This window comes from Poeciliopsis prolifica, unplaced genomic scaffold, assembly GCF_027474105.1.
Source record: "Poeciliopsis prolifica strain line A6 unplaced genomic scaffold, Auburn_PproV2 SCAFFOLD031, whole genome shotgun sequence".
NCBI classification, from domain to species: domain Eukaryota; kingdom Metazoa; phylum Chordata; class Actinopteri; order Cyprinodontiformes; family Poeciliidae; genus Poeciliopsis; species Poeciliopsis prolifica.
The window spans coordinates 342,198-364,946 of NW_026562406.1; the positions used below are offsets into that span (position 1 = coordinate 342,198).

At 38.0% G+C, this 22,749-nt stretch overlaps 2 protein-coding genes across 4 annotated transcripts; both read left to right on the plus strand.

Annotated features, from left to right (window-relative positions):
- The first annotated feature begins 711 nt into the window (after positions 1-711).
- On the plus strand, positions 712-12,416 carry ncaph (non-SMC condensin I complex, subunit H). 3 transcript variants are annotated; one of them, XM_055050706.1, is made up of 18 exons: positions 712-970; positions 1,908-2,130; positions 2,256-2,346; positions 2,943-3,035; positions 3,328-3,445; positions 4,344-4,495; positions 4,954-5,143; positions 5,282-5,364; positions 6,035-6,228; positions 7,201-7,346; positions 8,591-8,697; positions 9,295-9,414; positions 10,118-10,225; positions 10,429-10,569; positions 11,072-11,182; positions 11,339-11,415; positions 11,681-11,756; positions 12,094-12,416. In XM_055050706.1, exons 2-18 carry the CDS (start codon positions 1,910-1,912, stop codon positions 12,151-12,153), a joined length of 2,088 nt encoding a protein of 695 aa, XP_054906681.1. In that variant the 5' UTR covers positions 712-970; positions 1,908-1,909; the 3' UTR covers positions 12,154-12,416. The 3 variants fall into 3 exon arrangements, with proteins under 3 accessions (XP_054906681.1, XP_054906680.1, XP_054906682.1); XM_055050705.1 differs by having other exon boundaries at positions 712-824; XM_055050707.1 differs by having other exon boundaries at positions 712-824; positions 11,342-11,415.
- Positions 12,417-14,047: 1,631 nt separating this feature from the next.
- Positions 14,048-20,981, plus strand: vamp8 (vesicle-associated membrane protein 8 (endobrevin)). Its single transcript, XM_055050714.1, has 3 exons — positions 14,048-14,272; positions 18,743-18,910; positions 19,648-20,981. Exons 1-3 carry the CDS (start codon positions 14,258-14,260, stop codon positions 19,831-19,833), a joined length of 369 nt encoding a protein of 122 aa, XP_054906689.1. The 5' UTR covers positions 14,048-14,257; the 3' UTR covers positions 19,834-20,981.
- Positions 20,982-22,749: the final 1,768 nt, after the last annotated feature.

The following is a 22,749-nucleotide window of genomic DNA, read 5'->3' on the forward strand; positions in this document are numbered from 1 at the left end:
ACCAGTCAGACTAAGCCCCGGGTGTGATTTAATGTGCACCCAGACTTTCATAATAGATGAAATGTTATTCAAAAACTAAGGTTTCTTATTTACAGTCCATTGTTGCTGATATTAAAATTTGTGCCATGGTATGGTATGACTGTGCCAGAACAGCAAAAATAGAGGATTTTATTAAAATGATATTCATTTTATTAAAATGTTGCCACTGTGAGGAAGAGTCGCACATGTCAGAAAATGCAGGATTTAATCACAACAGCAGAGTTGGTGATTAAAAGTCTGGATGTGGAGTTTACTGCCATCTAGTGAGCAGCCATTTTATTTATTTATTTAATCTTTTTTTTTAATCTAACAAATGCTAATTTTTGTCTTAAATAATTAGGTTTTATATTGTTATTTCTGGGTTTCACTGTGAATTTTTCAAAATTTTGCACTTCACAAACACACCCCAATAATTTACAGTTTAAGTTACGGATTATTTTTGCTGCATATTCTCCACTTTGAAAGTATATATTCATAAATCCATATTTGTTATATATAATTCAGCTTTAGTTTGATCATTTTGAAATGTTAAGGATAGAGTGCAGTTAACACGACACTTTACACCTCAGCCCATTGACAAAAAAAAAATAAAAAATACTGGAGCACCTACTTCCGGGGACGGCTTTGCGTAATGACGTTTTATTCTGCTACGTAAACCGTTCGGCGCAAAAATTCAAACGCTGAAGAGGAGTTCAGAAAGTGCAGTTCCTTTCTCTCCTTTTGTTAAAATTCAAAAGCGAGTGTCGTCAGTCAGAAGAGCCTCGTCGCAACTTTGAAACCATAAGGTACGTTGTGTTGCGAAGTTCTTCTGAGCTCGCGGGACAGTTAGCAAAGAATGAGAGGCTAGTCAGACCAAAGCGCAGGTTGTTATGCTAGTGTTGAGTTAGCATAACGTTAGCCAGCTTTGAGCTCGACCAGGAACTTTCAAGAGGTGAGGCTTTCTTTGCTGAAACAGATATTACTGTTATCTTCTTTTTTGGCATTTTTTTCAGACAGTCTGACCAACAACAATTACCGAAAAATAAGATTCTTTGCATACATTTTACTGATTTCAAGCCGCTTCTGTTGTTGGATATCACCCGAGTCACGTCTTTGGTAGCGGTGGGCGATTCTATGACATGAAAAATATTTCTCGTCCCAAGGAAATCGTCCCTGAATTAATCAAATCGGCCAGTTCACCAGTCATTCTTTAATCCGTGAGCTTCTCCATCAATTGATTGTGTTTGTTATATTATATTGGTGTGCATGCATTATAAGACAGTCATTACCAGGTCAAAAGTAAGTAGGGTTAAAATAAGAGAAAAGTTATTCAAACCTTCTGTGTCTATGTCATCTATTCTTCCGTTCGTTCATCCATCAGTTTTGAATTTATTCAGCTGTCAGTGATTCAATCTGTCCATTAATCAGTCTGGCAACCTTTTCTTTTTGTTCAGTTGTGTTTAAAACTCTAGGACTGATAAATATTCTCCAATGAAACTACCTGAAAAGGAGGGAGAACTCTGCTGAGTTAAATATTGAAAATTAAGGAATTTGATCTTGAATAAAACTTTCATATTTTTGGAAGCTTTTTTTTCCACTAATTATCCAGTGCTTTCTGTAAACACTGCCACAAAGCTGGCTTTCAGTCTGATTCATCTTTGTATCAGTCAAAGGTAACAGTGGAAATTCAGTAAATCTAAGCCAAACATTATTAAATCAGAGTTTTGTTTTTAAGTAATCTTGAGCCTTGGCATTTTTCCACATATACATTAATTAATGTGTTTTTTAGATTATAAACATAAAATTTCTGTATTTAAGTGAAGCATTTTCTGCCACTTATTCATCTACTCGTGAAGGACAAAGTGACATCTGTTTTCATCTGCGCCCAGACATGAGTGCGACGTGCACGCCTGTCTCCCGGGTCCGTCCGGGATGGAACTCATCCTCTCTGAACAAGAACAAAGGTCTGTCGCCTGCAGCCTGCAGCACACCGCTGCTGGCTGCCTTTCCCGGCAACGACGACGAGCAGGAACGCCGTCAGCGCAGGAGATCAAGAGTGATCGACCTTCAAGCTGCAAACGATTCGTCCTTCACCGACTCTGGGTCTCACAGGTGAGCCGTGGAGATCAGCAGGCAGCGTAACTGGCTATTTTAATATCGCACTCTAAAGCTGTATCAGCTTGACGGGTTGCCATGTTTGTTATTATTTCGATGGGTTTGTTGTTTCTTCTGTTCAGTGCTGTGGGGACTCCTGCTGCTGTACCCAAGTTGTCCAATGCTCAGATCTCAGAGCATTACTCCACATGCATAAAGCTTTCAACTGAGAATGTAAGTTTGCTTGGACTGAATGCACTCCATTTATGGAAAATAAAAGTGAAAATGAATTGTAAAGAACTTTCTTTCTTTCTAACTTTGTGTATTTCTGTTTTTTCTTTCTAATTATTTTATTTATATTTTTTTTTCCTAATTCTTTATGATTTTCTTTTTTCTAGCTGTCTAATATTATTTATTTCTTTGGCTTTTTTCTTTTGTCCTTCATTCATCTAAAAAAGAGTAACCATATTCTACAAAACTATGAAACATAGACCTTCTGTAATCATAAAATCCAAATTGAATAGTGGATTATCACAAACAGGTAGTTGGTTGAAACCTATTTTTTTCTTTCTCTTTTTTACATGGATTTGATCATTAGTTCTTTTTTCTTCTGTGCTACATACATAATTTTTTCTAATTTTGGAAATTTTGCTTTCACAAAAAAAGCCTATAAAATGCCTTGATAGATTCAACATATGAAACAAAAACATGTTTTGGCCTTTTGTAACATTGTGCTTAAAGGGAAAAAAAAAAGAAATCCAATGAGAAAGTTTCACTTATAAAACGTAAGTACAATTCTAGGTTTTTATTTTTAATGCTTTTGATTTCAGAAAATCACCACCAAAAATGCCTTTGGTCTGCATCTGATTGATTACATGGCTGATATTCTAAAGCAAAAGGATTCGGAGATCACCAACTTCAAGGTATGTCTCTTGAAAACTAATGCTTTGTCAAACGTGAAGGTCTATTTACATTTAATGCCAAGTGTTAAGTAAGAAAAATAAGCATTACATGTTGAATGTCTTGGTTTTTAAAGAAACTGCTTGTATAGTTATAATTTTAGTTAAGAAAAGGATTTTGATTTTGGAGTAAGCCTTTACACCCCAACAAATCAAATAATGATTTTACTATCTACTCTAGAATTTATAGAGTGCAGTCACACAGAAGTTTTGGTGAATTCTCATCATGTAAGTTGTGTTTTGTTTGTGTCTACAGGTGGCAGCTGGGACACTGGATGCCAGTACAAAGATTTATGCTGTGAGAGTGGATGCTGTTCATGCTGATGCCTACAGAGTGTTGGGCGGTCTTGGGGCCGAAACAAAGCCTGGAGAAGGTGAGAATCCAGCATTGAGTTCTGTTTGGTGATTGTCCTAAACACTAGGGGGCGTGCCAGATATTAATAATCATATTCAGTTGATCCAGTGTCTCTTGGTTATGAAGTCTTGCTTTAGTAATTCAGTTCTCTTATAGCTGTATCCTATTCTTGGTTATCTCACTCGTGTGTGTGTGTGTGTTGGTGTATATGAATGTATTTGATAGCAAGTGACCACTCACAATAATCCACAAGAAGCTGTGTGTATTTAAAGGACCATTATTATTTAAAATTAACATTTTTTGTGTGTTTTTTAAGCTTTCAATCATGTTACAATGCTATTCCCTCATCAAAACCTGCCTGGAGTGTTGACTTGATTATTTCAAGCATGTTTGAAGAATACTTTTTATCTCTGTGGCAACCATTCTGTGTAAAATGCCTGGGTGGACTGAGGCCTGCCTTTGAGATGCAGCTCCTCCATGGAGCTGCAGTTTCGAAGTTTTTTTAGCTTCCGTTTCCCAGAGTAACATCCCAATTTGACTCTGTCATTCAGCTCCTTCAGACTAGCCAGTAGCAATTAGCAAACACCTGGCACAACTGAGTATCTGCTGAGCTCATGATAGGAGCTAATTCTCAGAGCAATGCTGGTAAAAACATTGACAAAGGGTTGATAGAGGAGCCATGCTGTGATGACTTCCTGAAGGCAGAGTGTCTGAAAGAGCAGCAGCTTCTTAAAGAAACAGAGGCCTAATTTCAAGTCGTTAAAATGCAATATAACATTTCTTTTCAGTCACATTTTATATGTATACAGCACTTTTTAAACAACTGAAGTTAACATAACTCGATTGTGCTATAACATTTCAATATGTCCAAACAATCTGCTCTTAGTCATTTACTTATCCTTCTTCTTGTAATGCAGGTCACGGTTTGAAAGATGAGGACGTGGTTGGAGACGAGGCAGCTGGAGGAGACATGACTGCTAAGCAGCCAAAGAAAAAGAGGCCTCCTAAAAAGACAGTGGAGCAGAACCTGAGCAACATCAACTGTGCAGATTCTGAGAGGAGATGTGAGGTAAAAGTGGAGCTGTTGTGTACAACATACATTACTGCTGCTTCCCGTTTAGGAGTACTTGATCTTCATCACTTTCTCCTGTGATGGGCGATAAATCAGTTTAAAATCTGTTTGTTTTGGGGGGTTGTGGGGTGGGGTTCTATTATCCCGCCCTTGGCCGTCAGTTTGTATGACCAGGGTAAAAGAAAATTTATTACAAGAAAATGAACCATAATAGTAATCATTTTATATTCTTCAAACACTGGGTGATGGCAGATATTTTATGATGATTCATGATTAAGGTCATGAATCAGATGGGGGTCAAACAGAGCGTTCAATTTTCTCTTTAACCACTGTTTCAACATGGCCGCCTCACTTTTGTTCAGCCGTTAACATAAAGGAAGGATCTCTTTCCTGTTACCCGCTTTTACTTGTTACGGTAATTAATTTCCTTTCTTTAACTTTCACTCGTCTCCCAGGTGGACCCCATGTTTCAGCGGATGGCCTCATCCTTTGATGAGAGCAGCACAGCGGGGGTCTTTCTGTCCGTTCTGTTCAGTGAGAGCAGTCGCTGCGAGCTGCTGTTTCCCTCACACATGACCCTCCTGCAGTCCACACCCTCCTACTCTCCACCAACTCCGCAGAGAGTTTCTGCATCACCGTTCAAGGGTAAAAAATACAGCAACCAGTACAAAAGGAGTGCATCTTAATGGACGTTTGTTGTGCCTTGTGACATTAGTTGAATATTTGAGCCACGTTTCAGAGCTGATATCTGTGAAGAATGTTAAATTCTCTCTGTTTTGCCAGCTGCGCTGCAGCGTTCCCAGCAGAAGAGCTGCATCTGCCCCTCACTGCAAGACTTCTCATTCACAAGCTGGAACCCCGAGCAGGTCAGAGGAACCATCAAACTAAAAAAAAGTGCTTTCGAAAATCTTTTTAGAGGAGATGTGAATTATTCCTGACCAGAATGCGCTCATTTTCACCTTTAATTAGTTTCTTATTAAAGTGGAAAGATCCAGCTCTACCCTCTCATTCACATGTTTGTGGGTTAAAATTTCAACACTATACATGGTTGTGTACTTTATCTAGCAATATATTTCTAAAGGTGATCAATAAAAATGGGCAGAAATCTGCCACACACAAAAAGTTCCAAAGCTCTATCGAAATATGCTGTGTGTTTTTTGATAGAACTCGTAGTAAATTAATTCTAACAGAAAATTATTAATTGTTATTCACGTTGATGCATTGTTGAGTACATTTTTGGAGAGACATATTTTTACTAAACTCAATAAAAGTGCATAAAATTATTATTTGATTAATGCTTTTATGGACCAAAAATGCTCACACATATATTAATGAATATAAAAAATATCTATATTTTACTTTTAAATTATTTTTAACTACCTAACTTCCCAATTTCTGCGTAGAGCTGATCAGTAGAAAATTGGACATTTTTTGTTCCCTTTAAGTGACTTTAAAACTCTAATGTCAAGAAACAGTTTTTGTTAAACTGTTTTTTGGGCAAATCATGAATCTGTCTGAATGTTGGTCTGCCTTCAGACCATGAACCATTTGCTGGAGAAGATGAAGCAGGGTGAACACGTGTTTGATGTGAATGCTGAGCTGGAGCTGGAGCCAGAAGAAGACGACTGCCCTGACTTTGATGCTGATTATGAAGAGGGACTAGCTGACAGTGAGGAAGGATCCAAGGAACACAAGGAGGGCTGTGAATCGTCCGGCCCCAGCAAAGGAAGGTAGGACGGATGTCATTGGTCCACACTGTGGGAATATTTGTGACCATGATTATTATATTACCAGGAGTTCTGTTTGTCTTTTTGAAGTTTTGGGTTCTGGTGGGACTCGGAAACCACAACAAAACAAGCAACATTTTCTAATCCAAAATCATTTACTTATTGTTTTTAATCTATTATTTATGTTATTCAACCATCAAGTTGGTTCAAAGTGCTGTTTTACTCACCCAGCTTTCATGTAGATTCTACAAAAAAAAAAAATCTACTTCAGAAATTTGCAAGTTTATATTAACTTTAGGGACGTCTGTCCTGCTATATGTTTGACATTGAGATGCTATTTTAGACTTGCATAGCTTCAGTGATAGGCTAACTCCATTTAGCACATCTTGAACACAATTATCTTTGTCAGCATCCTATCAGATCATTTTTAAAAGCATATTTTTTATATGTATTTTTTAAAGTGCCAAGACAATCAGCTTTGTCGTACATCGCTGTTTGTGTATTCAGCTTGGCCCGAAAGTTTAATATGTGTATTTAAAAAATAATAATAAAAGCGATTAATTTAATCAATTAATTGCTTTTTAATGCATCAAAATCTATGTGGAGAAAAAAAACGTGTTAAATACCTGACCTTTGTTGTGAGTAAAAATATTTAAAGATTTGCACTTCAACAGGCTAAAACATGAGCGAGTTCCTCAATCTGGTGCATTATTTTTCTTACATCTGGCATGTCTGTGAACAGAACAGTGAAGCTGTCATCAGCAATGTTGGTCAGAAAACACATTTTCACCTCAAAAGTGTTCGGCAATTTGTGTTTATTTCTCTCAGCTTCTGATTGTCACTTTCACACCACTCCTTGTTACAATTCAAACTGAAGTGTAACAAAGTCCTTTGCAGAGATTCAGAGTAGGACAATTGAGTTCTGCTCCTTTCCAGAGTTACTATTTTCTTTCTGACGATCTGTTGATCCTCCAGGGACGTGATTCCCATTGGAGAAGGAGACATCGCCACCATGTGTCTTCAGCTTTCCTCTCAGCCCAGAGAATATTCTTACTTCAGCCCGAGAACCATGGCAGCCTGGGCCGGCCCCGGATACTGGCAGTTCAAACCGAAACATAAACGTGAGTGAAGAGAATCACTTTCCTGCTCATCTTAAAGCTACAATATACAATTTTTATTTAACAAATCAGGTCTTTACACATTTGTTAAAATGATCACTATGAAGTAACAGTATAATGTAAGACGGACTCTGTAAAAATCAAGCTCGTCATTCCTGAGCTTCCATAGCTAGCCGCAGAAATGCACATCTCCTGGTTCAAAACAACCAATCAGAGCCAGGAGAAGGGGCTTACCGCTGTCAGTCATACTTTTCTATGCAGTTTTTTTTTTTTTTTTTTGGGGGGGGGGGTGACAGTGACAGACTGTCAACTGTCACAACTAGTTGACAGTAAAGACTGTCAACTAGTTTTTACTTATTTTTTTTAACAAATAAGTTTAAAAAAAACAAGTAAGTTATATACTGTAACTTTAAGTGGAACATTTATCGAATTTATAAGGGTCTGTCCATGTCACTGTAGCGTCACCATAATTTCCATAAGTATGTTTTTCAAACTGAACTCTATTTGACGTCGAATTGACTTACAGTTGATTCAGAATGAGATCAACTAAAATCAATACAAACAGAACATTAGAGCTTTTTTAAAAGAAAAAAGCAGTTCCTGCTCAGTCAGAAATTTGCCAGACATTTGCTCATGTTCTCACTATAATGATTCACGCTCTTTATGCTATGATTTATAACAAATATTGGTACACAATTTTAATTGCATGGTGCAGACTGGGGTTTCCTAATGTCTGACTTATATTAAGGAGTAGACTCGCTAATAGGTGTTCACCACAATAATTCAGAAGCACTTACAGTTCTTCCAAATAAAACACTTCTTGCTTGATTTAATTAAAAAAAACTTGCATAACTTGAGGCTGAAATATGGGTTTGAACAAAAACCTATATTTAAATTTCAAAATGCTTGCTGAATTGAACTTCCTGAAAAGAAAGTGTTAGATTATAAATAGTGACGTTTTAAATTGGGACTAATGAGAAAATAGTAGATGATTAAAATCAAAATGTGCACCTGCTCACCATAAAGACTTGATGAGGACGATTCTTTCTGTCCATTACATCTTTTGTGTTTTCCAGAGAAAAACACAAATATTAGCTATGCTAACACTAAATTTGTTTTGTGCTTTGAGTGATCTGGATGCTTTCACATTTTCTCAAAATTGAGAGTTTTATCAGTCCTTGCAGTTCAACACAACAAAAACTGATTGTTTTTGTTGTGTTTTTCTCTTATCCTGTTTGTTGTTTCAGTGGATCATGTTCCTGACAAAGAGACCAGAAAAAGGAAGCCCAAGAAGACCTTTGAAATAGACTTCAATGATGATGTCAACTTTGACACGTACTTCCGCACCACAAGGGTAAACCTGCTTTAACCCCCAACACCTGAATATTTATTCAAACTGTTCAAAAAAAGTAAAGTGTCTTATATCCTCATCTAAACTCGTTTTTTGTGCATCAATTGTTTTTGCTGTTTAATGCCAGATGGGACGGGTTAGCTTCAGCATAAAGGGCAAGGCACTGGTTTGGATTGTCTAGTTAATGATAATGATACATTTTATGATTTGCTTGTTAAGACACTTTGACGCTGTACGCAGTAATAAATATTAAAAAGGAAAAAACAAAGAATCAGAAACAAATTATACTTTCAATTTTAATAAGTATAGTTTTTTTGCGATGGGGAGTTTCCTGCTTTTACATAAATCTTTATCGTTTCTGCTTCAGTCTTTGACATTTGACAAAGTCAGGAAGAATCTTTCAGAATGTGTCGTCAAAACTCATAAATGGTTAGAATATGCCTCGATCCCGATAAAATGCATTAAAGTTTGCGGATGGGACATGTATAAATACATAACAATGTGAGGCAGTGTAGCTCCAGTAACCTGATGCAGCAGGCTTAGATTCCTCCCAAACATTTTGTCTTTGGTGAGTCTCATTTTTCTCCTCCTCCTTTCCAGGCAGCCACCACTAACAGTAAGTCCGCCCTCAGCGCCAGCAACAAGAAGACGACCTTGCCTGCAGATTTCAAATTTGCCCCAGAGACACTCTCACAGCTTAGCCTCAAACCGTCCAGCTCGGTGAGATATCCGCCGCATCTGGTCACTGATCTGCTTTCTAACTATTTCACATCAAAAGTAATGCATCATAATGGACAGTTCTATGTTTGAGTGAGTCTAATTAATCTGACAATATTTAAGTGTTCGGGATAACTTGTGGCAACGTTCACCAACTTTCTCATTTTATTTTTTTCATTCAGAATCCTTTAGGAGTTTAAAAGCTCCAGTTCTACGTCTTTACAGTCACACAATAATCCAAGACAAACTGAAGCTTACCTCAGTCTTCATTTTAAATCACATTATACTGTGTGGGATTATTTTAAGTGAGCACTTGGAACATAAAAAAAATGTTCTTCACGCATACTAACAGGATTCCAACATGTTTAGAAAGGCATTACATGTGATTTAAAGTTTGTCAGTGTGGGGAAAGAATAGTATGTATTTTCACGTTTGCTTCCCTATCTAGCTGTCTTTATGTATTGTTTTGTCTTTCATTCTTTCTGTCTGTTTGTCTTTCTTTTTTCTGTCTTTTCTGCCTTTCATGCTTTCTTTCTGTTTCTGTCTTTGGCCTTACCACTCTTGTAAACATTTCTATTCTTACTTTCATAGGAGGTTGAAAACGTACATAGAAATCTGGAAGTCTATGTCTGGAAAGTCTGGCACTCTTTGACATCTGCCATATTGTCTAGGTTTTCTAACAGAATGTATTTTCTGCTCTGTGTAGTTGAGTCAAGAGGCCCAGAAGAGGCTGTCTGGAGAGCTTGGAGAAGGAATCGGGGATTATGACTACAACAATGCCAACGACACAGCCAACTTCTGCCCTGGTCTGCAGGTCTGGAAGCCATCTTCACGTTAGCAGAAATCTGCTGAGTCTGCAGTACGCGTTAGCAGAACAGACCAGCTGCATCGCAATATGGTCATAGTCAAACTTATCTCAGAGATTACAATGTCCAGCTGTGTTTATACGCTTAGTGAAGCTGCTGTTTGACTCAATGATGAACAGCAGCATGAAAGTGGCCGTCCACTCTGTTTCAGGGGGACAGTGATGACGATGTCGAAGGGTTCGCTGGTTCAGATGACACTCAGCCGTCAGGTGACGGTCTGTCTCAGCCCTCACAAGACCTGGAGGGAGTTTCCACATACGGGGAGGAAGATCTGGTGCCTGAGCCACACAGGGTATGAACCTCTGCTCAATACTTTCTATAACACAAAGTCAGAGCCTTATAACAGCATTCACACTGCAACGAGCTTCCATGTTACAAACATCTGTTTTTTTCTGATGTGTTAAAATAAGTTATCAGTGATTGGTTTCTTTAGATCTGTTCAGTCACGAATTAAAAAAACAAAAGCTAGATGGAAACGTCTTCTGTTTTTTCTATCAAGTCATTTTTGGCACCAACGGAAAGAATTGTAGAAAAATAAACTTGTCGTAATTCTAGGGCTGCCGCTAAAAATCATGATGTTCAAAACCAAAAAGTTAGTGAAATATAAAATTTCATTTTAGTACATTAAAGCCTGTGGTTGTAATGGAACAAAATGCTTAAACAGTACGAATAATTTTTCTAGGCACTGTAATTATATTCTACAACTTCATGTGTAAAATGTGTAAATTCTGTACATTGGAAAAGTTTTTGCTTTGTAATTTCTTCGAGGCTTACTGTGTTACTTTGCTACAAAGGTGAACAAAATTGAAATCAACTACGCCAAGATGGCGAAGAAAATGGACATGAAGAGGCTGAAGAACAGCATGTGGACTCTGCTGACCGACAGCCCAGAAAAACCACAACAGGCAAATCACTTCTCTCTCTTTCTTTTTTTCCCTAACATCTTGTCTGGAGAGTTAGCGAGGGGCGAGTAAAATAGCCAGTCAGTCGGGTTGAGCTGGATTTGTCTGATTCTGTGTGTCCAGGTCTGTTTCATAGGCTTTTCCCCTTGATGTTCCCAGCAGGTGGAGGACTGTGCAGAGGCTCCAGTGTGTAGAGAGAAAGCTTTCAGTCAGACCACAAAGACTCTGCTTCAAAGGTACTGGCCAACCTGCTGGTCCGACCCGCTACAACTTCAACACTTGTGAAGAATATTAATCAGTTGGTGCTCATGCTGCATGACAGTAGTGAAAACAATTTAATTCTACGCAAAGATAATCATTGCCGTACTGTTCCCTAATTAATCCTACTTTAATTTCAAACACAACAGTTTTTGACTTCCAATTAACAGAAAAGTTTAAAAAAATAAATCAAATTTGTAAAAGCCTCTGTTTTCCTGTTTCTCTCCCTCTGTGTTGGTTCAGGTTACCCAGCAGTATGGCTCAGAACTTGTCGGTGCCACTGGCGTTTGTTGCCCTGCTTCATCTCGCTAATGAAAAGGTGAGCGTCACTCAAAGGATGCGTATTAGGAAGTAACGTTGTGATTGATGTGGCCAGTTCCAGTGGTTAACGGATGGGCTCTAAGGATAAGTCACAAACTTGAACATGCACACGCTAAAGCCGTAGAGAAATCTGTATGTCATTGAAACCTTTAACTTAACAGATTTCTCTGCATAACATACAGAGAAACTTATGCATGTAAAATGTATGTTTCTTCTGAGCACATAAAGACGTGTGACGTCTTGAAAAGAAAAATGCAGACAGCTGCTTGCTGCTCAAACCATCTGTGAGCTATACTGCAACAAGTATGGGTATTGATTTCTGATTTATTTTCCAGAACCTGGAGCTGGTGAAGGTTGATGACATGTCAGATATCATCATCAGACAAGGCCAGTGAGCTGACCAGAACTGAAGATTTTTAATTTTTTTGTTGTTGTGTCTACAGCCTTATTTTTCATACTCAGTGTTTATCTTAACCTTCATTTTTTTTCTTTGAAAGTATGTTTTTACGTGTCTTTCCTTATCTCCATACAATGTGTCTTTTCTTATCTGCTTTTGCTCCCTCTAACAGCAGGTCTTTCTCAACTCCTTACTCTGTCTGTCTAACAGCACAACCATTGCTCAAAGAATGAATTGTCAGAATAAAAACGTTCTTTTTTATATATAAAGTTCCAGTGATTTTTAAACACAATAATAAACATAACTTGATGGTGAATCATTTTAATGACGAGAAAGCTCAGATGATTTGCATCGGCAAATAATCAGATAGCCCTCAGCTACTGTTGATCCAACCAGCCGGAACAGGAGCAACATGCGCCGCCTCCTTCTAGGTGGTGGTCAAACTGGTTGGTTGAGGTATGAAGTTTCTGGCTGGGTGTAGCAGATCAACGAGGAGGAGCTGTGGGCTAAAGCAGGACACCAAACTTTCCTGTTATGTGAGCAAAGGAAGACTAGTGAAGTCTCTTTTTTTTTCATATGTATTTGAAATGCAAAGGAAGTGAAACGATAAATATTAAGGAAGCAAATCCTTTAAAAAGCTTTACAAAAAAGTAAGCAGCTAGTAGGAAAATTATTAAAAGCATCATTCTTGGCGGAAGTTCATTTGGCTCCTTTGATTTGTAGAAAAGAAAATAAAGAGTCTAGCAACGCTTTGCTGTTTAGTAATAAAAGCGGATTAATAGCTGTTCTTTAGATCAACAAGAGAGGATTGCCTTCACAAGTAAGCAAATAAAAGCGGAGCAAAAACCTATTTAAGCTTCGTCTCAAGTTAATTATTTACTGTTTATTGAGATTTGAAGCTTAAAATGTTTCACAAGATTCAACCCTTGAAAAGCCGATCATTTATGTGAAAGCCAGAGGTTTTATTAAACAAATTCCAACCTGAACCAGAAAATGTTTCCTTATTTGTCTCCATTAAAACCACATTTTTATTGGAATTTGGGAGAAGGGAAAGAACAGGATACATGCTTTCAAGAAGTTTGTTGGAGGAAAAAAAATAACCAGATAGGTCAGGGATGAACTTGTGGAAAAGCATGGCGTCATTACAGGCAAACATTGTGCCTTGTATAAAACTCAGGCTCAAATAACGTGAGTTGGATTTTCAACAATATAAACAATATCAAAGTATTTGAAAATTATGAAGTTATGTTTTTTTTTCCTTTGGAGTAATAAATCATAACCGATGCACAGTAGTCCTACCGCACATCAGTTCATACCCACAGATATATACGACCAATTATAAATGTATTGGAGTCACTTTCTTTCATTAAAAAGGCACCAAAACAGAGTCCATCCTCATACATATTTATTTCTCAATCTTCTGAATTCTTTTTTTAATATAGCTTTTGCCTTGTAATTTAAATGTAAATTCCTGTATGTCTAAGCTCTTTTGCCTTCTACCTAAAAATGAAAGATGACCAAGCACACAGCCCTGAGCTTTTCCTGAAGGGAAATACAAGCTCTATTATTGATTTTATGACTCGGTAAGATCACATTTAGGATGTGCTGGAAAGAACAGCTGAGTGTGACGCCACAGTAGGAGTGGCTCAGGTGTGTGTTACGACAATGAGGGAAGTACAGGTGCCGTTTCAAAATAAAAGCATTTTCATTTCACCGCAAGGCGTGGATATTGGACATAAAACGCTGGCAGTCATCCACTAGCCCCTTAAATAGCTTAAACACATAAAATAAGCTGATTGTTTTGGTGTTCTCTCGTCGAGAAACAAACCGTATGTCGTTACGTATTTTAACGTGACAGAGGAAGCGAGTTGTGATACGGTTCGCTTGACACCGGCGACGCGGAGGAATTTAGTCAGAAGGGAGAAAAAAAAACATCAACCAGGAAGTTAACTTGAAGAAGGAAACGTAGTTGGAACTTTAACGTATTAAACTTTTACATTTTAAACCAGGTTTTAAAAAAAAGCTCTTAAGCGAAGGCAAAAAGGATAAGTTAAAAGTTGGACCACCAATTTACGAGCAAGAGGACTTTTGCTTCTAACAAGATGGACTATGATCCGGTAGGTGATGAGAATAATGGCTGAAGGCTGTTTGCTGCTCGGTGTTTCCAGCGATGCCACTGCTGGCCGCCATACAGGCAGCAGGTGCGTTTCTAGAGAAAACAGACTCTGTGGAAAGGAGAGAGGGAAAGAAACAGGCTCACTCAGAGAACATTTTAACTTTTAAACGTAGAGGAAGAAAGTTCTTACGACGCCGAGCTTGAAAACAAAGTGGGTGGCTAATAACACCCAATGGACAGAAACTGCTGGGTGGAAGGATATTTTTTTTCTATCCTTGTTAAAACTAAAAAAATTATCCACTTCACATAACCTGTTGCGGCGATAACATTGACTTTAAAATAAATAAATAAATGAATAATTTTAAATAAATATATTTAATAAATTTTCTTCCCAAGAGTGTGCGTCCAGCTCTATTTAATTCCACTGTTGAAAACAAACCTCTCACTTAAGTTACGTAAATTATACTTCTGTCCACTTACCTGCTATTAAGTTTGGTAGAGAAAAAATAAGGTAATAAACCCACTAAACATGCACGACATGCTGTTATTTCGATACGGCTGGTATTTTGGGGTTGGTAAAACCTGCTTTACAGAAATGCTGCCAATTCTAAACCATTTGAGTGATTAGTTGCTGTTCTTTCTAATTTATTTTCGAATGGTTAAATGTATCTTTCTTGCCAGACATACAGAATAATTTGTTCGCCCAGCTGACTGGCAGTGAGCAGCAACGGGTGGGGGCGGGGCCCTCAAGCTTTCCAGTCAGTAGAAACTAAAGACACTCATTCAGCTGTGTTTAATTAAAAAGACAAAGCTGTGATGAGTTGAGAATGCATATTTCAAACTTTCTTTTATATTAAGACTAAATATAAAAATACTCCAGAATTATTACCTTTATTTTGTGACATCAGCAGTAATTCACCTTTCACATTTTAATACTTTACATGGAACAGCTTATGATTTAGATATTTTCCTGTCTGCATCAAATACAGAACTATGTACAGTGATGACTATAAATAAAGAATTAGTTCTCAAACATTATGACATCTCTAAAGCTTCACTTCAATAAATCCAGTTTTCATGAGAGATTGTAAAACTGTTGTGGCAATTATTATTATTCCCTTTTGTTGAAGAAGATTATAAAGTTGTCTGTGTTGCACAGTAATCTATTGTATTTATATTGATAAGTGCAGCAGCTGGGCGTGCTTTAACATTTCACTGAATTCAAGTGATGTTCGTGTTAAAGCTCACAGCGCTGGAGCAAAAAGACTCCAGACATATATATATATATATATATATATATATATATATATATATATATATATATATATATATATATATATATATATGCTTTAAAATTTCCTCATCTGTACTTGAGGGAGTACAGATGAAAATCAGCCTTTATGGCTAACTCTGCCCATACTTTGTCCCTTTTGAAATAAATTAATCAACAACAACAAACCAAATTGTACTTTATATATAAATAAGTCTGACTCCAGAGGAGTTAGTGGCTCACAGGTCATGACCCTCACCACACATCACTGGTAGCCACAATAACTTGTTCCTGGTTCACTGTCTTCCTCTTCATCTCAAAGGTCTGTTTGAATATTTCTGAATATTTATGTTTGAATATTTGTGACCAACGCCAGCTGGCTAACGCTACCAAACCCTAGCAAACGGCTAGCAAACCATTGGTTTGTGTTGCTAACGCCACAGGGTAGCGTTGGTCTTCTTAATATCTAGAATTGTAAAGTTACTGAACAGTTTAGAGTAAAAATTTAATGCAAACCAATGAGAAATTGCTTAAGTGCAACCAAGATAAAATAATAAAAAAGCGATTTTATGTAACAAATGTTTTTCTCTTTAAAACGGGACGATTTATTGCAATCAGACCATAAAGAATCTCAGAGCATGTTCATTACTTCTATATTCGAAGCTTGACTCTTATCATATTTGGGTAGTAAAATCAGACAGTTAGGATTTGGAGTGGTGGCTAACACGGACAAGGGAAATCAGTCACTTTGCATTCAGAGCAGCTACACTGTAGCTGCTACAGTGTATAAAACTATCATCTGTTGTGTGAGTTACTGAATTCAACTGGAATACCGAGGCCACCTTCTATGAAACAGACACATGTCCCTCTTTCTGTGGACAGATAGCGGTCAGCCATGCCTCGATGGAGTGTTTGGTGTGAAGAGATTAGGAAAGGACTGAGCTAGGTTTGTGTGGCAGGCGAATAAAACGTGAAGTTGACTGTCACTCCTTCCTCAGTAGACGTGGGATTTAACAAAAAATAAATACAATAACGTGCAGTTAAGCATTAACTCATGAAGCTATTAAAAATCTGTAGAACTTGTAACCGGGATGAGAACAGCATGAAGACAGGATAGCATCAGACAGACAACGGATGACGCAGGAAGAACCTGCTCTGTTTCCTGGATACGGCTTTGTTTAGAGGCTGTTTCCGTCTTCTGGGATAAGGAGGTCTGTGTGTGCGCACACGCACCTGCTGCCATTTCTGCTTTGAATTAACACCCACGGCTTTGAAAGATGAGTTTACTTCTCTGTATCAAACAACCCCAGGAAAAAATAACTTGGCATTCAGCGGCTGCCGCATGCCAGAGTTTTGATCAGTGACCTGAAAATGGCAACACGATACAAATCAGGAGGTTATATTTAATGGATGGGAAACCTTCTGCAGGTGTGAATGTTTTCTAAAGGTCTGTTTGAATATTTATGATGAGTTTAAAGTTTGAAGGAATGTTCACCCTGTCACGCATGAAAGGGATTCCTCAGAAATTGGGCTTTTCCAAGTGAAGTTGGTTCGTTTTAAAGCAACCAGATGTTTCTCGGTAGATTCCAATTTTTCTTAAAAGCAAAGGTCAAATCAATAATACGGCAAATAGCTGAAAAAATATTCATGTTAAGGGAAAGCTAAAATATTGAGGATAAATAAGCGAGTTGTCTCACATAATGGTGTTAAATGGATGTACCGTAAATCAAAACTTTTGCATGGGGATTTTAGTTAAGAACAAATTGAAACTTTTTTTTTATCTTAAGTGGTTTTGTCCAAAATTCTGCCTTTTTAAAGCTATTTTGATTCTGACAGCAAGATAGGTATCTGTTACCTACAGTGGTGTGTTAGAGAGATTGTATATAGTTTAAAAAAAAAAGAGGAGTAAATTTCGACCATAAAAACTTGCAAGAAAACATCTTTGACTTGAAACTCATAAATGTTCAAGTTTTGTTCTGGAAAATTTCTGAGATTGACCTCAAAATTTGAGGATTTTTTTTTTTTATCAATTTTTGAACTTTTCAAAATTGGCAGATATTTACTCCTTGTTTTACATTGTTGTAGTTACCAGCATAAAGTTGCTAAATTAGACCTGAAGACTTTTCTCCAGCTTCACTGAGGACCTCGGTCACTGCAGCACACTGCTGGTCACCTGACTCAAATTAGGATTCTTGTTTTCTCTGTTGCCTTGTAGAACAATGAATTCAGTGATTCAGAAACATCTTCAGTCACGACAAACTAAATATGATATTTTGAAAACTACACCTGGTCCCTGTAATAATCAGTGCTCTATTATTTCAGTAGCAGTAGGAATACTTTAGTTTAATATCAAACAGTTGTCTCACAACACCACTTTTTGTTTCTAGTGTCAATAAATCTTCTTAAACCATATTGGATTTGGTTGAGATGATCGTACCATGACACTGCAGCTCAACCTCGTCTCACTGTATCCTCCATCTGGTCTGCAACATCTTGGGTTTCTGCTGCCAGAATATCTTGCATAGATGAATCAGAATAGATAATATTATCACTATCTACTACCAACGCTCCTGCTTATTTCCTACATAGCTGAAGAAATTGAAAAGAAATCTCCGCTGGATGGAGCGATGGAGGTTAAACCTTTAGAAACCTAATTTTCTGTATAATGAAGGACTTTTGGCACAACTCACATTTATTGACGGTTGACAGTTTGAGGAACTATATTTTTTTCTTTCTCTTTTTAGCGGTTATGTGTTTGCACCATTATTAGCTCTACAGATTACCCCATCTGTTCAACCAGCCAACGGTTATGGGGAGTTTAGTTGCTGTTGAGTTTAGTCTTCTCTATAAAATGAACATAGTTTTTCTGCTGAAAGATTTCATTACCATTGTTTGATTAATGTTCTGTGATTGTGTTGATGTCACAACCTTTTCTATACATTTAAACAGAGAGACATCTATGAAATGTGTAAATATACTTACTTTGAGTGCACAAAGTAATATTATATATTTGACTGCAGTGTTTTTATTGGGTCTAATTTCTAACACGTGATAAAATTTGACAAAATGTTTACTGATGCAGAGGATGCTAACAACCGCAATTTGTCATTGAAGAATGTCGAGTCCACTTTGACGTTGTAAAGTTGGTAATAACTGTTGCATTTCAGCTAATTCTGAGTTCTTTGCACTTTGCCGCCATAGGAACGGGGAGGAATTGAGGACGTACCAGAGCCCATAGACAAGGTCCAGAACCTGCGGGATCAGGTGGATGGAGTGAAGGACATCATGACGCAGAATGTTGACCGGATCCTGGCGCGGGGAGAGAGGCTGGACGACCTCATGGGCAAGTCGGAGGATCTACAAGCAGGGGTCAGTGTCACCCCCATATTTTTATTATTATTATACATTTCTGGTCTCCTTTTGGTTTATCGGAAACACAGAGTTGCACCGTGTAGGTTTGCTGCTGAGCCATGGTCACAGTGGCAGTCATTATGAACAACTCTGAGCAAGATGGTTTCGCTGGGTATGTGGGGAAAAAAGGCAAATAAAGTGTCGTCTCATTCTTCTGCTGAATGCAACTTTTAATGGAGAGCGTTTCAGACAGGCACCTGGGGAAGAGAATGAGCTCATTAACCCCACAGCTTGCTACCTCAGGATCAGATGTCTCATTACACAGTATGCCTTAACCCATGTCACATTTTAATTTGAGTCTTCATTAAAGGTTCACTTCAGGTGTCTGGGAGCGAAACCAATCAGCCTCTATAGACAGGGGTGGATATGGATTCAATCATCAAAAGTTCACACAAACTCTGATCATATGTTTTCTTTTTTTTAAATAAATTAGCCATTTTGATTGGGAAGAACTATGAAAAATCTTTGACTATTTGTGTTTCCATTACAAATGTGCATAGAAATTTCTCTGTATTCCACTAAAGCCAAAAAAATAAAATTTTGCAATTGGATGCCTTTCCATTAAATAAGAAATGCAGTTAAAATTACACGTAAATAGGTTTGTTTACGCGATGTTGGTAAAAAAAACATAATGTCGCGCCATCATCCGCCAACCTGGGGTTTGTGTGATCCTTCTCATGTTCTTCCATTCCCAGGCTCAGAACTTCAAGCAGACTTCTCACAAAGTGGCCCGGTCCTACTGGTGGAAGAACGTCAAGCTGGTCGTCGTCATCGTGGTGATCGTGCTCATCATCGTCCTCATCATCATCCTGCTGGCCACCGGAGTCATTCCCGTCAGCGCGCCGGTGGGTCCAGTAGTCACTCCCACCAAGAAACCGTGAAGGCGCACAGAGCAAGACACAATGAAGTCGTAAACACAAAATACCGAGTAATATATTGACCCTAGAGCATGACTTATTACTACTTTTGGTAAATATTTAAGGTTTCTTAGTTTCTTCAGGTTACTTTCATGCTTTTGTTACAGGCACTTTTAATGAGAAACTCTTTGAAACAGTTGAAATAAAACCAGATCAATGAGTTATCTTTCCTTTTCTAACTTTTTTTAAAAGCTTTTTTTTTTCTTTTTCTTGCTGGAAGCACCTCAGTCTTCTTCTCCATCTATAGCTACTTAACAGTTAATCAGAATGATTGTAGATTTTTATTTTTCATAGTTCACCGTTTATGTTGACGTTTCCAAAGATATGCTTACAAAGTCTAAACCGGGAGAAACTCATCCAACGTGTTATGAGACGCACATTAGATTTTGAATGTTACCACTAACTTCATTGAAGGAGAATCTAATTTTTTACACTCAACCTAAAGAAAATGTGTACAACTAAAACCAATGACTGATGTTGGTACGACGAATGTTTTTTTGTTGTTGTTTTTTTTTTTACATTCAAGCATCTATTGCATAATAGCAGCCTGAGGTATTGAGAACAAGTGGGAAGCATCATCAGCCTCTTTCTCCTGCCCCGCCGCCTGGTTAACAACAGAGAGGTCAAAATAAATCCAATTATCAACTGTGTATAGTTCTCACCAATGTGTATATTTACTGTTAACAAGAGTCTTTGCTGAAAATGTCCAATCATTAAAACCAAATTATTTAATTCTTTATTTTATTCAATAGAATCAAGAATGATTCCTAGATATTTCTGTGAAAATAAACTATACTGATTTTTGATTAAATGACACAGTTCTGTGTTTTTTTTTTTTTTTTTTTTTTTTTTTTTTTTTTTTCTGTTTATCAGATGATTGCATAAAGAACCAGAATGTGTTGGAACAAATTCTCTGTATGTTCTAGCTATTGTATGTGATTGTGGGATGCAGTAGCCTCTGTTCTCTTGGCCTGTTTAGTTTTGACTGAGTGATAAATGCTGTCCTGTCGGCTGACCGCCGCAGAGCAGCTGGACGGTGTGACCGCTCGCCAGGGTTTGTGGCGTTCAATGGTTTCACTGTCTGATGAAGTCAATAAATAGTATTTACCTCAGCCTGGTTGTTTGGAACATGTTTGTAGTTCACCGTGTGGCCTGAAGAGGGCGACCTGGTAGCGGTGCCGGTGGTCCGTCTCTGCTCATCCTCTGATTCCGCGCGCCCTGCACCTCAGGTGTTGTGCGGAGAAACGCGCTCCTACCTGAGAAATTACCTGCCCTTGTCGCGGGAGCGCGCATCACTCTAAACTCGCATATTGATGAGAAAACGGACTGAAATCTGACCGAAAAGGAAACTTTTAAAGATATTCGAAACATGATCATGTTTTTTAAACATAAGCCCTGAAATGGAGGGTTTTGTCTCTCAGATGAATTGAACTGAATGCGGTTTTGACACCATTGTTGAGAAGTGTGAGTCGAAGGTTTTGCAGCCAGTGTTTTTTCTCCTCTTTTTCTTTCAACACCATAACAACTGAGGAAACAGAGGGCCATTATGTAGAAAAATTGACATCACCCATAACTGTCCAACCTATTAATATAAGAGCATTAATTGGTGAGCCTGTCAAAAGCTGCATCCTGCGGTACGGATCCCTGCAGGGGACATGGGACAATGTTTTTCTTTTGCGTTTCCTCGCTGTAATCTACTGATCAGTTATGCGGCATAATTAAATCCCGTAATCCCTTCCCATGGTGGCCGCCGTGCGTTTGCTTTAATACAAGGTTATGTGAGGTTTTCCCATAGATGTTCTTATCTATTCATCAAGTATGAATGGAAAGATCAGTGGCCTGCTGGCTTTGTGTGTGTGAGGAAGGGGTGAGCATGGAGGTCAGTCCTGGCAAAGTTTGACTAATCAAATTGGAATAAATCAATAATTGTGACAGAACAGATAAATGGTTTGGAGTTGATTGATACAAACAGATGAGATTCCAGAGTTAACCCAGTGCGGCCCTCGACTATCATTAGTTTGACATGTTTTCCTTACAGAAAGTGTCTGTTTACATCAGAGGGTTGTGGTGCCTTTCTATTGTAAAGAAAATGATATAAAACTTACAAATATTTCGCAGAGAGATATTAACATTCATAGAAAAACCTCACATAACCTTATTAAAGCAGAAAGTACAGTGGCCACCATAAGAAAGGCTTACAGTATTCAATAATGTCACGTAATTGATCAGTACAGTATTGCCAGCGAAAGCAAAAGTATTGCTCTGGGTATTCATCTCAACACGTCTTAACACGTCCAAAGAATGAAAATCATCTAAAAACCTGCTCTCCAGGAAATTCCAGGCACAACAGAGGATCTGAACCAGAGGCAATGGCAGCTGGAGTGAGTATTAAACCTTTCGATGTTTTTAGAGCAAAGAACAGCAGAGTTTTTATCAATATTTCTCTGCAGCAAGGCACTACACTTGTCAGAAAAGCTCTAAGTCCATTGATAAGATGATGGTCATTCTTGGCTCTTTCTAAATTAGCTTCTTTCTCACAACTCACCTCATACTGATAAATGTCTGCTTCATACCTCCTGTTTAATTCTTGGTATCAAATCTTATCCAGCACCAGTTCACTCTGCAGACGGTTCTCTGTTTCCTGCAGGCCGTCAATCTCCTTGGACATTTTTTCTTGGAGATCGTCCTTCTCAGCTCTCAGGTTTTCAAGGAGCTTTTGCTCATTGATTTTTCTTCATAAAACATTTGCATGTCGACCTGCAGGTTCTCCTCACCTGCAGCTTCATATTTTGATTGAATCCCTCGTAGTGAGTCTTGATTTGGTCCAGCTCTTGTTGGATGGCGTCACTTTTCTCTTTTTCTGCCTGGATTTGTGACCTG